The 18,339-nt window shown below is 50.3% G+C and overlaps 1 protein-coding gene across 2 annotated transcripts; it reads left to right on the forward strand.

The window, feature by feature from the left end:
- The first annotated feature begins 812 nt into the window (after positions 1-812).
- Lztr1 (leucine zipper like post translational regulator 1) lies at positions 813-18,263 on the forward strand. Of its 2 annotated transcripts, none has more exons than XM_034515196.2 (21): positions 813-1,319; positions 1,721-1,783; positions 4,227-4,283; positions 7,539-7,618; positions 8,013-8,121; positions 9,706-9,789; positions 10,637-10,694; positions 11,508-11,647; positions 12,563-12,764; positions 13,008-13,163; positions 13,571-13,681; positions 14,299-14,391; positions 14,523-14,618; positions 14,700-14,865; positions 15,155-15,324; positions 15,462-15,618; positions 16,272-16,398; positions 16,482-16,631; positions 17,210-17,315; positions 17,394-17,474; positions 17,657-18,263. In XM_034515196.2, the coding sequence occupies exons 1-21, from the start codon at positions 1,120-1,122 to the stop codon at positions 17,771-17,773; spliced, it is 2,523 nt and encodes an 840-aa protein (XP_034371087.1). In that variant the 5' UTR covers positions 813-1,119; the 3' UTR covers positions 17,774-18,263. The 2 variants fall into 2 exon arrangements, with proteins under 2 accessions (XP_034371087.1, XP_076798662.1); XM_076942547.1 differs by lacking the exon at positions 813-1,319 and adding an exon at positions 7,109-7,200.
- The last annotated feature ends 76 nt before the right edge of the window (positions 18,264-18,339 follow it).

Consider the following 18,339-nt stretch of genomic DNA (forward strand, 5'->3'; position numbering starts at 1 on the left):
TAATCACAGCCAGGAGGTGGTGGCGCACACCTTTAATACCAGTGACTGGGAGGCAGAGGAGGCAGATCTCTGAATTCAAGGCCAGCCTGGTCTACAGAGCTAGTTCCAGGAAAGCCAGAGCTACACAAAGAAACTCTGTCTGAAAAAAACAAAACCAAAAATTACCTCATTGTTATAAACTCACAAATACACTCTGCTGGATTAGTCACTCAAAAATCTATCCAGTCCCACTCTATATATCTCGATTTTTTTGTACAATTAGAATAGCCATTGAGAAGGTGCTCTTGACTTTTACTATTTTACATTTAATAAGCTCTTACAAAAAAATTGAAACTAGACCAATTAACTTTATGTCCATTTCACGACTACATTTTGCCTGAAGCTCCTGAATCTTCATTTCATGGACGATTCAGCTGGCAACAGACCACTTACAAAAAAAACACGGATTGTGGTGTAGCCTAATGGCAGAGTGCATGCCCGTCAAGTCCTGGGTTCAAAACCCATCGCAAAAGAGGGAGGGAGGGAGGGAGGGAGGGAGAGGGAGAGAGAAATGAAAATCCTGCTATCAACGGAGAACCCACAGGTGGCCCGCCATCAAGAGTCCCAGACAATGAGAGTGCCTAGAGCAGAGGGGGAGCAGCAAAGATCGGGTTTGGGGGGCACAAACAGAAGGTGGGCAATTGAGCTGCTCGCTTGCAAACCTCATCCTGAGGAAGGCGTGGGAAGGGTGTGTGTGTGGGGGTTACCTTCCGGGAGATGGCAAAGCCCGACTACAAGGCATGCCGGGAGCGTGTAGCTCGCCGCTGCCTTGAGAATGTCAGTGGCTTGCTATGGCCAGACTGCGTTTCTTGAAAGGGGAAACCCAAGCCAAGACTTGGCCAGAAATACTTTCCAGAATGTGACGTGCTCGATATATGGTAATACGAGAAGCCCGGCTGCCAGGTTCCTTGACAGCTCTCTGAGTCGCAGGGAGCGCGAGGTTTGTCGGGATGGCCGACAAGCTGGCCGGAAGTGCTACACCAGGGGCGCAGGGCTCTCTGGGAAGTGTGGTCCTTTCGCTCTGCCCAGGCGGTGGCCGTGAATTCCGCAACCTGGTGGCCTATCCGGACTGAACCCGGGATGGCCGGCTCCGGAGGCTCTGGAGGCCCCATTGGGCCCGGGGCCTTGACAGGAGGGGTGCGCTCCAAGGTGGCTCCGAGCGTGGACTTTGACCACAGCTGCTCAGACAGTGTCGAGTACCTGACGCTCAACTTTGGACCCTTCGAAACAGTGCATCGCTGGCGGCGCCTCCCGCCCTGCGACGAATTCGTAGGCGCACGGTACGACAGTGTTCAAGGGATCCTGAAGGCACTGATAGTAGGGACGAGAGCTGAAGTCTCAGGACGGGCTCTAGGGGCGAGATCCCGTTTGATGTACTGGAGTATGGATTGGTTGTTCCCAAAGCTGAGTTCCCAGGGAGTAGCACCATAGTGACCCTAGGCAAGGTACCAGAGGCGTGTTTCTGAGGATCCTGTTTGTGTCCCTGAGCTGTGAGGTATGAGTAGGAAGTCTCACTCGTCCCCAGTGTGTCCGGTGTCCTTGCTGTCTGAAGAAACTGAAAGATCTCTATAGATCTTAGCAGTTGAGAAACTTGGGGCAGCAACCATGTGTAGTCCAATTTGTTAGGTGCCAGCCAGGAGAGTCCCAGTCTCACCACCCTTCACCCCTTCCTTCTTTCTAGGCGCAGCAAACACACAGTCGTAGCATATAAAGATGCCATCTATGTGTTTGGTGGAGACAACGGGTGAGTTTGCTTGTTTTGATGGGAGTGGTGGCAGGGGATGGTGACGGAGAGACAGACTGTTGTCTGAGAATGGGAGTCATGCCCTATGAGCCTCTGCCTTTCCCATCTGTGCGGTGCTTTGCACTTGATTCCCATGTTATGGTGAGGAAGATCCTACCTTTAAAGCCCTTTTATCCAGCATTCAAATGGAGGCACATGCTAAGTACATGGAAATATCCTTGTTTTGAATGAGGAGACACAGCTTTGGAAGAAACATGTGTACTCTTGCTAGCCCTGCTGGCACTTTTCTTCTTTCCCTACACTTCTCTCTAGGCTTTGCCCACATGCTTGTTTTGTAACATCTCTTATGTGTGTGGGAGGGATGGGAGGATGGGGGTAGGGGAGTGGGGCAAATGTGGAGATCAGACAACAGCCAGCAGGAATCATCTTTCTCCTAGTATGGGTACCAGGACTTGAACTCAGGTTGCAAGACTTGGTGGCAAGTACCTCCACTTGCTGAGCCATCTCACTACCTCTAAAACAGTTTTACTGATGCTGTACACATCTTGCTTTTGGTGGAGATTGCCGTGTTGCTTTAACCTCCTGGAAAATAGTATTTCTGGAAATGACCTGGTAAGCACACACACAGACTTCCACTAGTTAAACTGAGGTTATGTGTTTACATATGACTCCCTCCTCTTAGGCCTAGAACCTGTCCTAAAGCCCAGGACAGGTTCTACAGACTTGGTCCTATAGACTACATGAGGCAGCTGATCTAGAGCAAATGAGATTTTAAGGACTCTATAGCTCATCTCCACAGTCTCTTTCTCCAAGAGCAGTTGGGGATCCATGTACAACTGCATGTCAGAGTGTGCGCTCCTTGGTTCACAGCCCTGTAATGTCTCCCATCTTCTTTGTGCAAAGACCAGTCCTAATAGGAGGGTGTGGCCTACTTGTTAGTGCTGTCCTGTCTCTCTGGTGACCTTGCATTTGGATTGTCTCTTCCCTTGCTGCCCAGCCCTTTGGAATGTTGTTCCTTCTCTTGTGGAAGGAACGCTTCTGTTTCCCTTCTAATGTTCTCATGGATGAGGCCTTGTACCCTCTTACCTCTTACTAGTGCCACTTGCCCCCTGGTGTTGGCTGTGATCTATTTCCATACTCAGTTCCCTACAACAGTGCCACGATGGACCTGTTTACTGAGTAAAAGAAAAGGACAAGCCTTAGTAAGAAATCCTATACCAAAAAAGACTGGTGTCTAGCATAGGGTGGGTAGGACGCGAGGACTGCTGTCCTCAGTATCTTCTGGAGCAGGTAGACAACTGTGTGGTGATAAGCAGAAATGGTTTCGGTGTGCAGTTTCAAGAGAAAAGTTAGAGAAGGTCAGATACACATCTATTTGGCTGTGACTTATGATAAATCAGGGCATCCTCCATTAAGAGTTGAAAGAGGAGTTTCTTCTGGGCAGTAGCAACTTTGGGTATTGGAAAGTAGGAGCAAGGAAACCTGGCAGTGGGGGTGGAGCCCAGTCAGTTAAGTTAGACGCCTCAGGGTTACAGCATGGGAGCTTCCTTATGACACCAACTCAGGTAGCCTACAGTCTCCTGGCTTTAGGGAAAACTGTTAGGTTTTGGGATCAGTAGCTTTTATGCTTGGGTTTATGAGACATTTGACCTTGGTAACTGTTCTAGTTTGCCCTGGTCTTTGGAGGCCTATAATAGGAACTTAGTTTAAAACAGTGGTCTCCCGTAATTTTGTTTAACAAGTGCCACTAAGTTTCAGTAGGAGGTTGAAGGGCAGGAACGAGGCATGATACCAGCATCTCAGCTTTGACTTCTTGGCCATTGGTCCATGCTTCCCCTCCCATAAAATGTTAGGATAGGTAGCCACCTAGCATAGACTGAGCAAGGTAGGGAGAGATGCCCTGCAAAGGCCTGGCCTGGAGGGAGTGCTTGAAATCATGTTGGTTCACCTTTCTTCCACATTAACAAGTTGGTAATATGCCCAGCTTACATACTAAATGCAAGCTAGCCCAATGAGCAGTGGAATTACCTTTGATGCAGTTATGTCAGATGGCGGCAGATGGAAAAGCATGCAGGTCTCCACTGATGTTTGAGCCAGAATGTGTCATTGTAGTTCAGCCTTGAAAGGGTTCAGTGACGGTTAGGACTTCTGGAGGCTGGGTGAGGTGTGAGTGAGGACTGCAGCTCTGGACCCTTGAGTGGGCTGCTGGTAGTGTGATCAGGCTGGCCTTGCCTGTGTGGGAGACCTAGTTGCCCATATCACCTAGTCACTAGTTTTGAACTTTAGATGTTGACAAGTTGTCTGACAGGTCATTGAGCCAGGCCCTCCTTCCTGCCTCCAACCCTAGGTGCATGCCCTCTCACATCTTGATGATCCTGCTGAGGTAACACCTTGTAATATCCTAGCTGCTGCCACACACACTCTCTCTCTTTCTGCCTTTCAGAAAGACAATGCTCAACGATCTCCTGCGTTTTGATGTGAAGGATTGCTCCTGGTGCAGGTGGGTGGCCCCTAGGCTCCAGGACCCTGCCTGTCCTGGAGAGCAGCATCACTGGGCTGGATTCACTGGCTGATAGAGGCAGCTCATTATGGAGGGCCAGGGAGAAAGCTAACATGAGAGCCTTGGATAGCCTCCCTTCTCATGGCTTTCTGTGAGAACGATTATCCTAAATTATCCCAAATCCTGTGAGCTACAGGCTACATTTGGTCTAGTTGGTGGTAAGTAGATTCTAACTTGGGGGGAACCTTTGAATCACCAGAATTTGTCCTGGGCCAGGAGCTGCTGTGAGATCTCAGGGCATGGACAGGCCTCAGCTTGGACAGTTTTCCCAGAGTTCCACTTAAAGGCTGGCAGCAGAGCCTCTTGCCCCACCTTTGTGTCATAGGACTAATTTCATGCCAGTAGACCCCACACAGGTATTAAGCAGCATGCAAACCCCATGAATGACAACCTCAGCTGTGTGGCCTTGGACAGGAGCTAGCTGTCTTCTGCGGGTGCCACAGATTTGTGTTTTCTGCAGCAGACCTGATCTGGCAGCAGCTTACAGCTGATAGGAGACACAGTCCCAAGGGTCAGGATGTTCTAGGCTTGCTTGCTCTGTCATCTGCTCACACAGGAGCACAGTGCCACACAGCCCTTTCTGCTGCATGCTCTGTAATCTGTAGGACATGCCCCTTGGTCCCCAGCAGCCTTCTGGGGTGGCGTCTCTTTTTACAGAGGAGGATTCATGGCTCTGGAGACTGTGTGACTGCCCTGGACATTGAGCCAGGCTGGGTAGCTCCACTTGGCATCATGCACTGTCTTAGGATTCTGTTGTCCTAAGATACCATGACCAAAAGTAACTTGGCCAGGAGAGTGTTTACCTCAGCTTGCAGTTCTATGTCATAATCTATCATTGAAGGAAGTCAGGGCAGAGACTCAAGGCAGGTATCTGGAGTCAGGAACAGAAGCCACGGAGGAATGCTACTTACTGGCTTGTTCCTCATGGATTGCTCAGCCTGCTTTCTTATACCACCCAGGACCACCTGGTTAGAGATGGCCCCACCTACCATGGGCTGAGGCTTCCCACACCAATCACTAATAAAGAAAATGCCTATAAGCTTGCCTACAGCCCGATATTATGGAAAAATATTCTCTGTTATGATTCCCTGTTTTCAGATATCTGTAGCTTGTGTCAAGCTGACAAAAACAAACAAGTAAAAACAACAAACTCCCATAACTGATAGGACCCCCACCTCTGCCTGGTCCCCCTGTGGTACCTGCACAGCACCTGCACAGCAGCTGCGAGTGTTTCTTGTACTTGATCTTTATACAACTGCTATGGATTCTTTTATCTCTTTTTCCTTTGCTGGATACAAAACCTAGGGATTAGCGCATGCCAGGCAAGCACTCTGCCTCTGAGCTGTCTCCCAGCCTTCCTTTTATTTGCTTGTTTGTTTTTTGAGACAGGATCTCATGTGTACCCCAGACTGGCTTCAGACTTGCTGTATAGGTAAGGATGACCATGACCATGATGTCTTATCCTGCATCTAGCACCTGAGATCCGGGACAGCGTGCTTGCTACCATGCCCGGTACTGGGTATCCAGCTCAGGGCCTTGGCTAGGCAGGCTTAGGCAAGCTTAGTGCTAAGCAAGCACGTTACTAATCAAGCTCCATCTCCAGGTCCCGTTCTCAGTTTTAATGATGACTTTGACTGCCAGCAAGATGGCTCGGCAGGTAGAGGCACTTGCTATGCAAGCCTGCTGACCTGAGTTCTGCCCTCAGAACTTGAGAGCTAGTAGAAGGACAGAACTAGCTCTGCACAGCTGCCCTCTCCACTTCCACATGTGCACTGTGGCACACAGGGATTCACATTTGTGTGTACATAGTACCAGACAAAAATGAAAATCACTTTGAAAACTTTGTAACTGTTAGTCAAAAGTTGCTTAAGAAAGGCAGACAAGGTGTTACACCTGTAACACTAGCACTCAAGAAGCTCAGACACAAGGATCGTAAGTTCAAGGACAGCCTTAGTTCAAGACCCCCTCCCCAAGTTCTAAGGCTGTAGCTCAATGGTAGCAGTGCTTCTTAGCATGTCCAAGGTTCTGGGTTCATTACCCAACACTGCAGAAAATTCACATACAGTCAGATATGGTGGAGGTAGACACTTAACATTCCAGTTCAGAGGCAAGCAGGAGCTTCATAAATCTGAGACCAGCCTGGTTACATAGCAAGACCTTCTCAAAAAAACAAGCAAAAATAAATTGCTTAAGTTGAGCATAGTGGTGCATGCTCATAATCCCAGCATCCTGAGACCAAGACCAGGTCAAATTCTGTTGCCTACTTGAAAAAACAAATTATAAAATACCTTCCAAATGATTTAAAAAACAAAAACCAAACAAGTCCCACCCAGGCATCACCAGTGGCTCACACCTTTAATCCCAACAGTCAGACAGAGCTCTGTGAGTTGAGGCCAGTCTGGTCTACCATAGTGACTTCTAGGCTAGCCAAGGCTACATAATAAGACCCTATTTAAAAGTGTGTGTGTGTGTGTGTGTGTGTGTGTGTGTGTGTGTGTGTGTGTGTGTGGTGGTGGTGGTGGTGGGGGAGGTGGAGTCAGGCATGGTGGCTTTTTCATCCCAGCACTGGGGAGACAGAAGTAGGTGGATCTCTGTGAGTTTGAGGCTAGCCTGGTCTACATAGTTTCAGAACAGCCAGAGACCCTGTGTCAAAGAAATTCCTGACAGGCCTCTCAGAGGTGTTCAGTAGAAGGGTAGAGTGAGGGCCTGCCCCAGGCAGGTAAGTAGGAATTTTAATGCCTGTTACTTTGGTTTCTCCTAATTAGTGATGTTTTAAAGGGTTCAATGAGAGAAACGACACCTTTGAAATACAGAAGCCAACCAAAACTGACTCCCTGGCCTACATTGGGTGGCTGAGGTAAAAGATTGCTTGAACCATAATTTAGAGGCCAGCTTGGGCACCATAGTGATAACCTGTCTGAACGAATTAACAAATTATTGCAGTCACTGGGATACCTCCCTCTAATTCCAGCATTGAGGAGACTGTGATAGGAGGATAAATTGAGGCAAACCTAGACTACATAGCCTAATGAGTCATATGCCAGCCTAGACTACGTGCAGCAATGCCATAACTTGAAAAGCAAAGGAGAGGGAGGGTAGGTCAGAGAGCCAGGGGGAGAAGAGAGAAAGCACGGCGGAATCAAGGCTTGGATTGCCTGGCCAAGGCTTCATTGACCCCACCCTGTGCCTCTCCAGAGCCTTCACCACCGGCACTCCTCCAGCCCCCCGTTACCACCATTCTGCTGTAGTCTATGGGAGCAGCATGTTCGTCTTTGGTAAGCAGTAGCCTCTTGCTCTCCTGAACCCACAGATGTCTTGCTTCCCCCACCTCCAGCCTCCAAGCTCTCTGAGCAGCTGGTCCTCTTTTCCCACTAACTTTGTCCACTGGAGTGCTCTGTACCTCTGCTTGAGGGGCCTGGTTTTCTCTAATGTCCTGAGCTCATGGGGCCAGTTGTGTCCTTCCTCTCTCATGGCTAGGGCAAGAAACATCAGTCTGCTCATCTGTGCATCCCCAGAGCCCAGGGCAAAGTTAATTTGGGGGGGCAGTTGGCTCCTGAAGGTTTGTATATGTTAACTAGCTCCCCCTCCCCCATTTTTAATCTACAGCCACATTTAAATACCAAAGTAGTACCCTAGATATAACCTTTCACTGTGATTCTTCTCACCTAGGGGGCTATACTGGAGATATTTATTCCAATTCTAACTTGAAGAATAAAAATGACCTCTTTGAATACAAGTTTGCAACTGGCCAGTGGACAGAGTGGAAGATTGAAGGGAGGTAAGAGATTCTGCTGAGAAGTTTTATAGTAAGTGAGGCCTAATGGTATTCAGCCCAATGTGCTTCCTGCCACATCCCACACGAGGAGCCTGTGGCTGGGAGATGTTCGGTAACTGCTTAATTTTCATCACTGCTGAGTCGGTGAGGGCTTGGCTAGGCAGGGGGAATGCACAGGCAGGAAGCCAGGAACTGGCACTATGTCCCCTGCACAGCCTGCTCCCAGGCTTGCATCTCCTCTAAGGCTTGGAGGAGCCTGCCTGCTTTGTAAGTACAGTGTGCTAGCAGCTGGGAAGGTGCTGTGCCTGAGTGGACCCCGGCTTTTTTTTTTTTTTTTTGGTTGTACTTTGTTTTGTTTCTCATCACTGGGGATGGAGTCTAAGGCTTTGTTGATATGAGGCAAGCTCTGTCGTTAAGCTCTGCTCTCTACATCTTTGCAACAGGATCTCATGTAGGCTAGGCTAGCTTTGAGCCTGCTCGGTATAGTTGAGGATGACCTTGAACATCTGATCCTCCTGTCCATCCCGAGTGCTGGGGTTCCAGGTGTACCACACCGTGCCTGTTTTTTTGTTTGTTTGTTTTGGTTTGTTTTTGGGTTTTTTTGTGGTGTTGGGAATCAAACCCAGGGCTCCTGAATGTTAGGAAAGCAACCTACAGACGGGGACATGTTCCCGCCCCTTAGGAGGGTTTGCTTTCGTTTGGTTTTCTCTTTGTTGTTGTTTGTTTTGAGTCAGGGTCTCACATAGTCCCACTGCCCACTGGCTTGCTGTATAGCTGAGGCTGGTCTTGAACTTCTGAGTCTCCTCCTTTCATCTCCCCGGTGTCAGCATTTACAGACATGCTGTCATTCCCGGTTTCAGCATCTGGATTTCTTACACATCTTGTGCTGTTGTTCGCTTACAGCCTCAGCACTGCTCTCTGAGCCCCAGTGTCAGACAGACGTGGGCTGAGCTTAGCTGCTCAACACATGCCACATGCCACATGCCACATGCAGCCCTGCACCACAGCCTGTCCTGATGACCGCTTTCCTTATTTAAAAAAAAAAATAGGGGGGCGGGGCTGAAGAGATGGCTCAGTGGTTAAGAGCACTGACTGCTCTTCCAGAGGTCCTGAGTTCAATTCCCAACCACATGGTGGCTCACAACCATCTGTAATGGGATCTGACGCCCTCTTCTGCTGTGTCGGAAGAGAGCTACAGTGTACTCATATACATAAAAATAAATAAATCTTTAAAAATATATAAAATGTTATATATATATATAAATATTATGTTATTAAAATATATAAATTATATGTAAATATATATACACATATACTAATTTGTATGTATGTATTTATGTATGTAAAACTTTGTTTTTACTGTGTTTGGGTATTTTGCTGACATGTATATCTGCACAATGTGTATGCCTGGTGCCTGAGGAGACCCAAAGAGAGCATCAGATCCCCTGGGATTGGAGTTACAAGAATGGTTGTGAGCTGTCCTGTGGGTGCTGGGAATTGAACCTAGGCCTACTGAAGAGCAACCAGTGCTCTTCAGCACTGAGCTTTCTTTCTGGGAAGTCCTCATTTTTTTTCTTTTTGTTCTAGGTTGCCTGTTGCCAGGTCAGCCCATGGGGCGACAGTGTACAGTGACAAGCTCTGGGTCTTTGCTGGTTATGATGGCAATGCCAGGTAGGTGAGGAGTTGGCCACGTCTCCTAACTCTGCATGCCCTCAAGGGCAGAATAAGCTTTCTTGGCACCTAAGTACTCAGGCTGGGGTAAGTTACCCTGGTAGGTTTTGAGTATCTCAGGAGAGGGGTGTGGAGGTAAGACTTCTGAATGGAGCTCCCAGTCAAGTTTGTGACCCCTTGATTTTCTCAGATGAAGATATTTGGAACTTACAGGAGGGGCCTGGAAACAGGAAGTATCTCGGCTCAAGCCCAGCACTGAGTTCCTGTGTTGCAGTTTTCTCTATTTATTTGTTGTTTTATGGTTTGCTTTTGTTTTAAGACAAGGTTGCTATGTATGTAGCTCTGGCTGTCCTGAAACCCTCTGTGTAGATATGACTGGCTTCCAACTCACAGAGATCCTCCTTCCTCTGCTTCTTGAGTGCTGGGAGTAAAGGTGTGAGCCTCCACACCAGACTTCCTCCTTGTTTCAGAAAAGTAGTTTCGCTGTGTTTGTCCAATAACCAAAGCAGCATGTGCTCAGTCTAAACTTGAGCATTGCAGAAACCAGAGTGACACCGTGGAGCAGTAGGTTCTACACGTTGTCATTTCCCTGCCTCAGCTGTCTCACTGCCCCAAATGTTCTGTGTAAAGCTCCTTCTGTCTTGGTTGGTCAGAGAGCCAGCAGGAAGTAGGAGCATCTGGGGCCAAGTACAGGGATTTGATATAGCTCCTTCTTCCCATGAAATGCCTGTTTTTGTTTTCAAGAAATGTGGCATAGTTGTCCCCTGACACACATGGTTCTTCCCAGAGCTGTCCCTCTTAGCCAGGCTCAGGGCCAAAGGATCCTGACCCCTCTGTCCTGATGCAGGTTGAACGACATGTGGACAATTGGCCTCCAAGACCGAGAGCTCACATGCTGGGAGGAGGTGAGGGGTGCAGGGAGCATTCTGTGGGTGGGAAGTTGGGCACTGGGGTCTAGGCTGCAGTATGGAGAGGTGAGGGGTAGAGGAAGCTGGTAAGTAGGTGAGAGGTGCTGGCGAGGGGAAGAACAGAGGCTGTCTTCTTCCCTTACCAAGGCCTAGCCTCTTTTCCTCCTTGACCTTCCTTCAGCCCAACTCGACTATTGACTAGAGACTCCAATTGGGCTGGGGATATAGCTTAGCTGCTAATGCAGCATGCATGAAGCCCCAGGTTTGATCCCCAGACCCACATAATCTGGGGTTGGAGGTACATGCCTGTAATCCCAGCACTTGGGAGATTTGAGGTGATCCTTAGTTACAGAGTGAGTTTGAGGTCAGCCTTGGCTACAGAGAGAGTTCTAGGCTAGTCAGATCTGTACATTGAGACCAACCCTGTCTCCAAAATGAACGAATGAGTGAATAAAGAAAGGCCGTGGAGCTAAGGCCCTGTCTTTGACCCTAGCAATGAAAGTGGAATCAAATGAAGAAAAAAAATTTCTGAGACCTGGATGGGCAGGGTGCCACACGTGACAGATTTGATTTGTGAACACAGTGACAGCCCTGTTTTGCTCACCGCTTTCCCCTGGAGCTTTGTTTCTCTTTTAGAAATTGTCATTTTAGCTCCAAAGGAAGCTCATGATTTTAGCCTTAACTGCTGAAACTAGGCCGTGTGGGTGGGTGTGGTGAGGCTGTAAGCTCTTTGTGTTTATTCATTTCCAAGTTTAGGATAGTGTAGCCTCAGGCCTTGGAGGCCCTGGCTAAGCTGTGCCCATACCCCAGGTGGCCCAGAGTGGTGAGATCCCTCCATCCTGCTGCAACTTCCCTGTGGCTGTGTGCCGGGATAAGATGTTCGTGTTCTCAGGACAGAGTGGAGCCAAGATAACCAACAACCTCTTCCAGTTTGAATTCAAAGACAAGACGTGAGTTCTCTGGGTCTTGAGGGACACTAAATATGTTCATGTCTATGTCTGGTAACTGTTGTGATCTCCTAGTTTCCACATATAGCAGGAACATACAGCCTGGAGTATTGGTATTTGACCCTGAAAGGCCTTTGGGTTATGGCTGTAGCTCAGCAAGACTTGGCTTGAATCAGGGTCCCATGTCTGTCCTGAGTGTAAAGGACACCCCTGCTCTGTGTATGGCTTGCTCATTGCCACTGTTAACAAATGTGGCCAGTGCCAATATCATGTGATAGCAAAAGATAGGCAGGGTAATGTAGGCTATTTCCTTTGGCTGCTGTCTATCCTTGGACCCTATGATAGGGTAGCCTTTGACTCTGGAACTAACAGAGGAAAGGGAATAAGGCTTGGGAGGAGACTCCAAAGTTACCCCACAAGTCAGTGTAGAAGGAATCACCAGAAATCCTGGGAATAAAGTTCTGGGGCAGCATGGAGCCAGTTGCAATAGCCTGCATCTGTTTTGGTTCTTCTGCTAACTTAGCAGAAAAGGAATCTGTTGGAAAGTCCTGGGAGGAGCATTAGTGCCTGAGCAGGCATCTCCCAGGCAGAGACTCTACTGTTTAGTCAGTGAGCAGTACAGCTTCATTCCCAGAGCAGACTAGCAGAGACTCTGCCCTGTCACTGCTGTCTTCTCTATGGTGGTAGGAGGAAAGGGAGTTGGGTGGGGCCCCATGGTAGGTTGCACGAAGCTGGGTAGGGCCAGTACTTGAGCTAAACAGGCCAAGAGATGCTGGACACAGAGGCCTGGGTCTTCCTATTAGACCATGGGCTGACACTCCAAGCACTTTAGGGGGACTTCATAGGAGGACCTTTTGTGGGGAGCATGTGAGAGAGCAGAGCTCCCACCCCACTGTTGGTTCATGGTCATGGCCCCAGGTGGACACGCATCCCTACTGAGCACCTGCTTCGGGGCTCCCCACCCCCGCCACAGCGGCGTTATGGACACACCATGGTGGCCTTTGACCGCCATCTCTATGTGTTTGGGGGTGCAGCGGACAATACACTGCCCAATGAGCTGCACTGCTATGATGTGGACTTCCAGACCTGGGAAGTTGTCCAGCCCAGCTCTGACAGTGAGGTGAGTCCTGACTGGGTTCCCTGAGTTACATATAGCCAAAAAGAGCAACCTTCAAGACACTACAGCCTTCAGTTTTTCCTGCCCACATTCCATCTTGTGGCACTGGGCTTCTATCCTGAAGAGCTCTGGGAAGCATTCTGACCACCCTCACAACCTTACTCAATGTCTTGTCCCTCCTCTGGAACCCATAGCAAGCTCTGGAAGGGATGATGGCTCATTACCTTCTTGCATGTTTTTAACAAGGTTAGTGGGGCTGAGGTGCCTGAGCGAGCTTCCTCTTCTGAGGAGGCATCTACTCTAACCTCTGAAGAGCGGAGCAGCTTTAAGAAGTCCAGAGATGTGTTTGGCTTAGACTTTGGCACCACTTCAGCCAAGCAGCCTGTCCACCTGGCATCAGAGGTGAGTGTCAAGGACCCTTAATAAAATTCTATTACTCTCAGAAGCAGGAACTTTCACAGATGGATAGCGCAGGACTCCTGGAAGAGCTTGCTCAGATCATACAGCAACACATGGCTCTGGGAGTCCCAGGCTGTATCCTCTACATTCTGTGAGGTACTCTGGAGTACTCCATTAACCTGGAGTAAATGCACAACTTGCCCCACCCTCTGCCTCCCCTACCCCATAACCCGAGCTTTCCTCCACACCTGCAGGAGCACCCAGGAAACCTCTGTCCAAGGAACTGAGATCTTTGGCCCTTCTTCTTTCATGGCCACATGGAACCATGACCTGGCCACAGCTTGGCCACAGCTGGATCCAGTGTCGGAGATTCAGTCCATCCCATTGCTTTGTCTACTTGTCTTTCTCAGCTGCCCAGCGGGAGGCTCTTCCATGCTGCTGCTGTCATCTCTGATGCCATGTACATCTTTGGGGGCACTGTGGACAACAACATTCGCAGTGGGGAAATGTACAGGTTCCAGGTGAGCAGCTAGTGGTTCTGTGAGGCCTGATGGGGCAGATAGGCTCAGTGAGCAGGGACAGAGCTATGTAAAGGTGCACAGTGATTCTAAGCCTGTGGGATGTGGCATCTCTGAGCAGCCTGGTGGGAAGAGTTTTGGGGTGCTGTAGGTCCAGGTAGGCAGGAGAACACTAGGGAGAAGGGAGCCTTACTCCAGTGAGGTAAGCAGAGCCTCTGCTTCAAAGGAGAGTGGCAGGTCAGCTCACAAGACCTGCAGAGCAGTAGGCCAATCTGGGTCCTGTGCTGGGGGCTCCAGAGAAGTCATAGCAGCCCGTTTCCAAACCTGAAGGCTTTGGTGGTTAGGACAGGGGCCTGGGCCATACTAGAGGCATGGATAAATCTATTTCAATGGTGGGTAGGATGGGATGGGGTTGCTTGAATTTCTGGATCCACGTTTATTAGAAAGAGTACAGCCCACCTAAAACCTGGGAGCCTCTGTCAGTGAAAGACCTTGAAGTGGGAGGCCCTCTTGGTCATGGCCAGAGGAGGACAGTCCTCAGCTGGGCTCACCTGAGCCCTGGTCTGAGGCCTCAGGGATGAGGGCGGCTTTTGTTGCTTACTCACTAGCTCTCTCTACAGTTCTCTTGCTACCCTAAGTGCACACTGCATGAAGATTATGGGCGCCTATGGGAGGGCCGCCAGTTCTGTGACGTGGAGTTTGTGCTTGGTGAGGTACGTGACTGACCTATACCAGCCTCACCTGCTATATGTGCTGAGTTAAGCTTTGCCCTGGCCTGCTGACCTCTGTCCCCTGCAGCAGGGGTCCTGTGTTTTTGCCCATGTACCATTCATTTTTTATGCAGAAGGAAGAGTGTGTACAAGGCCATGTTGCCATTGTCACTGCAAGGAGCCGGTGGCTTCGTAGGAAGATCGTGCAGGCTCGAGAGTGGCTGGCCCAGGTCAGGTCTCCTTTAGCCTCCATGACTGGCAAGCTTTGCCCACTGTCTACAGGGCTGCCCTGAGTTCCCTTTTTCCTACAGAAGCTGGAGGAAGATGGGGCCCTAGCTCCCAAGGAGGCCCCTGGCTCAGCTGTGGGCAGGGCACGGCCACCCCTGTTACGTGTGGCCATCCGTGAGGCTGAGGCCCGGCCGTTTGACGTGCTCATGCAGTTTCTCTACACAGACAAGATCAAGTACCCACGGAAAGGTGTGCCTGTGACGTGGGTGGTGTGCACAAAGGTGGGGCATGGGCAGCAGAGCTAGAGGTGGTGCTGCCAGATCTGTCACAGATGTGCCTGAGGCACAAGCCAGTCACGTTTGATAATAGCAGTTGACCTGCAGTCTAGCTGCCATCTTGCAGGCCTGAGCATCTTGTTCACGGATGGAGCCTTGGTGCTCTTCCAGGCCCTCCTTCCCTGGGGTCCGCAGGCTCAGGGACTCTCTGGCGCAGGCCCTCCTTCCCTGGGGTCCGCAGGCTCAGGGACTCTCTGGCGCAGGCCATGTAGAGGACGTGCTGCTCATCATGGACGTGTACAAGTTGGCGCTGAGCTTCCAGCTGTGCCGCCTTGAACAGCTGTGTCGGCAGTACATCGAAGCCTCTGTGGACCTGCAGAATGTGCTGCTTGTGTGTGAGAGCGCTGCCAGGCTGCAGCTGGGCCAGCTCAAGGTACGCGCTGGGGACGCCCGCCAGCCCGGCCTGCTTGGGTAGGGTGGTGTGGGTGTGCTTGCTCCTCACTACAAACTCTGTTGCTCAGCCTGGGCCTTGGCCTGACTCCACTTTCCGGTTGTGTTTGTCTGTCCCAGGAGCATTGCCTGAACTTCATAGTGAAGGAATCCCACTTCAATCAGGTGATCATGATGAAGGAGTTCGAGCGCCTCTCATCCCCACTGATTGTAGAGATTGTTCGTCGGAAGCAGCAGCCACCCCCTCGCACGCCCTCCGATCAGCCTGTGGACATTGGTAGGAAGTTCATGTCTTGAGTGTAGGGAAGTGGTGAGAGACATAGAACCACTTACCTGCCAGGCCCTTGGGGTAAGGGTGGCTCTGTGACCCACTCAGGTGCTCCCAGGCATAGGAACTGGGAGGGACAGGGGCTTTTAATAGTAAGCTGTGTGCCAGCAAGTGTGGGTACCGACGAAGCGGAGTGACCTGTGCCTTCTCTGGTTGGCTGGTCAGAGCTCATGTCTTGGAGTTAGGTAAGTGAGGCAGCTGCTGCTGTGTATGGTCTAGCTCACTGTACCCACTAGAGATTGCTAACACCTTCACTGCCCAGCTCACTGTGGGGCTTGTACTGACTGACCCTTGCCACTAGCATGATAGTCCAAAAGCCAGGCTGGATGGACATGCAGCACAAGACTGGGAGCTGGACAGACAGGGCACATGGGAAGAGATGAGGTATTGGTGCAGCATCTGTGAGGGCCAGAGCAAGAACTGCTGTTTCCAGGTGAACTGAAAGACTGAAGGAAGGAAAGACTGGCCCTCCTGGCTTGGGGAAACTTTGAGCAGGGCAGTAACACTGGACAGGCGGTTTCCCTTGGGCCAGAAAACCCAAGTTAGCCTCTTCCTTCAGGGCCAAGGTGGGAGTCTTCTCAAGGTCCTTCTGCACCCCCCAGGCACATCTTTGATCCAGGACATGAAGGCTTACCTGGAGGGAGCAGGCTCGGAGTTCTGTGACATCACACTACTGCTAGACGGCCACCCACGGCCAGCCCACAAAGCCATCCTAGCTGCCCGATCTAGGTATGTTGCAGGCCTGTGAGGGCAGGGCAGGGCCTTGATGCTGACTTTCTTCTGAGAGCTGGGATCTACCTTCCTGTTTGCAGCTACTTTGAGGCCATGTTTCGGTCGTTCATGCCAGAGGATGGGCAGGTGAACATCTCCATTGGGGAAATGGTTCCCAGCAGACAGGCCTTTGAATCCATGCTACGCTACATCTACTATGGCGAGGTCAACATGCCCCCCGAGGACTCACTGCATCCTTTTACATGTTGGTGCTCCTGGGTCACCACTGGGGAGTTGTAGACATGTTTGAGTCCTGTTGCTTTGTTGTCTAGCTGATGGTGGCTTGGTACCTAATTTTAGAGCAGTGCCAAATGCTGGTACTGGGCCTACTGGTCTTCGAGGGCTCCAAGCAGGTGGGCAGTAGGAGAGAGCACTTTCCGGTTTTCTTAGTTGAGTCTTAACCTTTACAACTGTGGGGGACAAGTGGGCTATTTACTACTGTTCAACAAGCAGGAAGTGGAGAAAGTGATTCCTTGTGCTTTCTGTCATAAGTGTTTAAACCTGAAGTGCAAGGGTACCTGATGGGACCAGAGGGCCTGGAAAAATTCTGGGAATGTGTACATGGGAATTTAGGATTTTTAGATCTTGAATGGGGACTTTGAACCTGAAATGGTTCAGAAACAGTTTAGAGAACAAGCTGGCTGGGGCCCTAGCTGGAGCTCTGGGTTCTGCAATTCGTGTAGTTCCCATGAGGACAAGGGATGTGGCAGGATAGGTGAATGCAGGTGAACACGTCCTTTGACTTGGCAGCACCTTAACTTCTATCCAGCTACCTGTTTGCAGCCCCCTACTACTATGGCTTCTACAACAACCGTCTGCAGGCATACTGCAAGCAGAACCTAGAGATGAATGTAACCGTGCAGAATGTGCTACAGGTAATGCTTAGTACCCTCAGGCCATGCCTTCCTCTGTGGGTGAGCTGGGGCAGGGCCTTATGGTTCCTGCCATTGCAGATTCTGGAGGCGGCTGACAAGACACAGGCACTGGACATGAAGAGGCACTGCTTGCACATCATTGTACACCAATTCACCAAGGTCAGGCTCTGGCCCCAGTGTTCTAGGTCCCAGCTCTCCCCAGCAGGCCTGGGCACCTCTTGGCCACTGCCCATTGTCCTCAGACAGCCTAGGCCTGAGCAGGCTGGGCCCCAAGAGGACTCATCTGCCCACCCTGGTCCTCCTGGGAGTCTGGTTTCATTTAGTTTTGGTCATCTGTGCAGGTCTCTAAGCTGCCCACACTGCGGTTGTTGAGCCAGCAGCTGCTGCTGGACATCATAGACTCCTTGGCCTCCCACATCTCTGACAAGCAGTGCGCAGAGCTGGGTGCTGACATCTGAGGATCTCTGTGGGGACCCTACCTGTTTGGAGAGTGACAGTACCCAACCAATTGGCCACATCTGCATCTGAAGAGTGGTCACATCTGTGGGGTCAAGGATCCTCAGCTTCTACAGGCGCTGAGGGGCACAGAACTCCCAAAGCCTATACTTCATTGAGGACACAAGCCCCACAGGGAAAGGCAAATAGAGCAAACTCCCTTTCCAGCTGGCACCTCTCTGTCAGGAGCCTGCTTCTGTGAAAGCCTGCCTGTCAGGCAGTCAAGTCAGGCCAGGGTCTGCTGGCAGATTTTTCTGGCATGCTGACTCATGGAATGGTAAGAGGGGATACACTTGAAGCTCAAGATGAGGGGCTGAATGTTTTGTTAATCTTGGAGGAAGAAACAGGGAGGCCTCCAGATAGGTACAGATATCCAATGTGCATCAGCCATTGTCTCTGCTGGCTTGTGACTTTGTTTCCCAAGATACTATAAAGTTATAAAGCCTTTGAGAATTTTTGTTTTGTTTTGTTTTGGTTTTTGAAAACAGGGTTTCTCTGTGTAGTCCTGGCTATCCTGGAACTCACTCTG

The sequence above is a fragment of the Arvicanthis niloticus genome, chromosome 12 (genome assembly GCF_011762505.2).
Source record: "Arvicanthis niloticus isolate mArvNil1 chromosome 12, mArvNil1.pat.X, whole genome shotgun sequence".
In the NCBI taxonomy this organism is placed as follows: Eukaryota; Metazoa; Chordata; class Mammalia; order Rodentia; family Muridae; genus Arvicanthis; species Arvicanthis niloticus.

Coding starts and splice junctions, on each gene's coding strand:
- Lztr1 (XM_034515196.2), top strand. CDS start 1,120: ATGGCCGGCTCCGGAGGCTCTGGAGGCCCCATTGGGCCCGGGGCCTTG. Junction 1,784..4,226: donor GTGTTTGGTGGAGACAACGG/GTGAGTTTGCTT, acceptor TCTGCCTTTCAG/AAAGACAATGCTCAACGATC. Junction 8,122..9,705: donor GAGTGGAAGATTGAAGGGAG/GTAAGAGATTCT, acceptor TTTTTGTTCTAG/GTTGCCTGTTGCCAGGTCAG.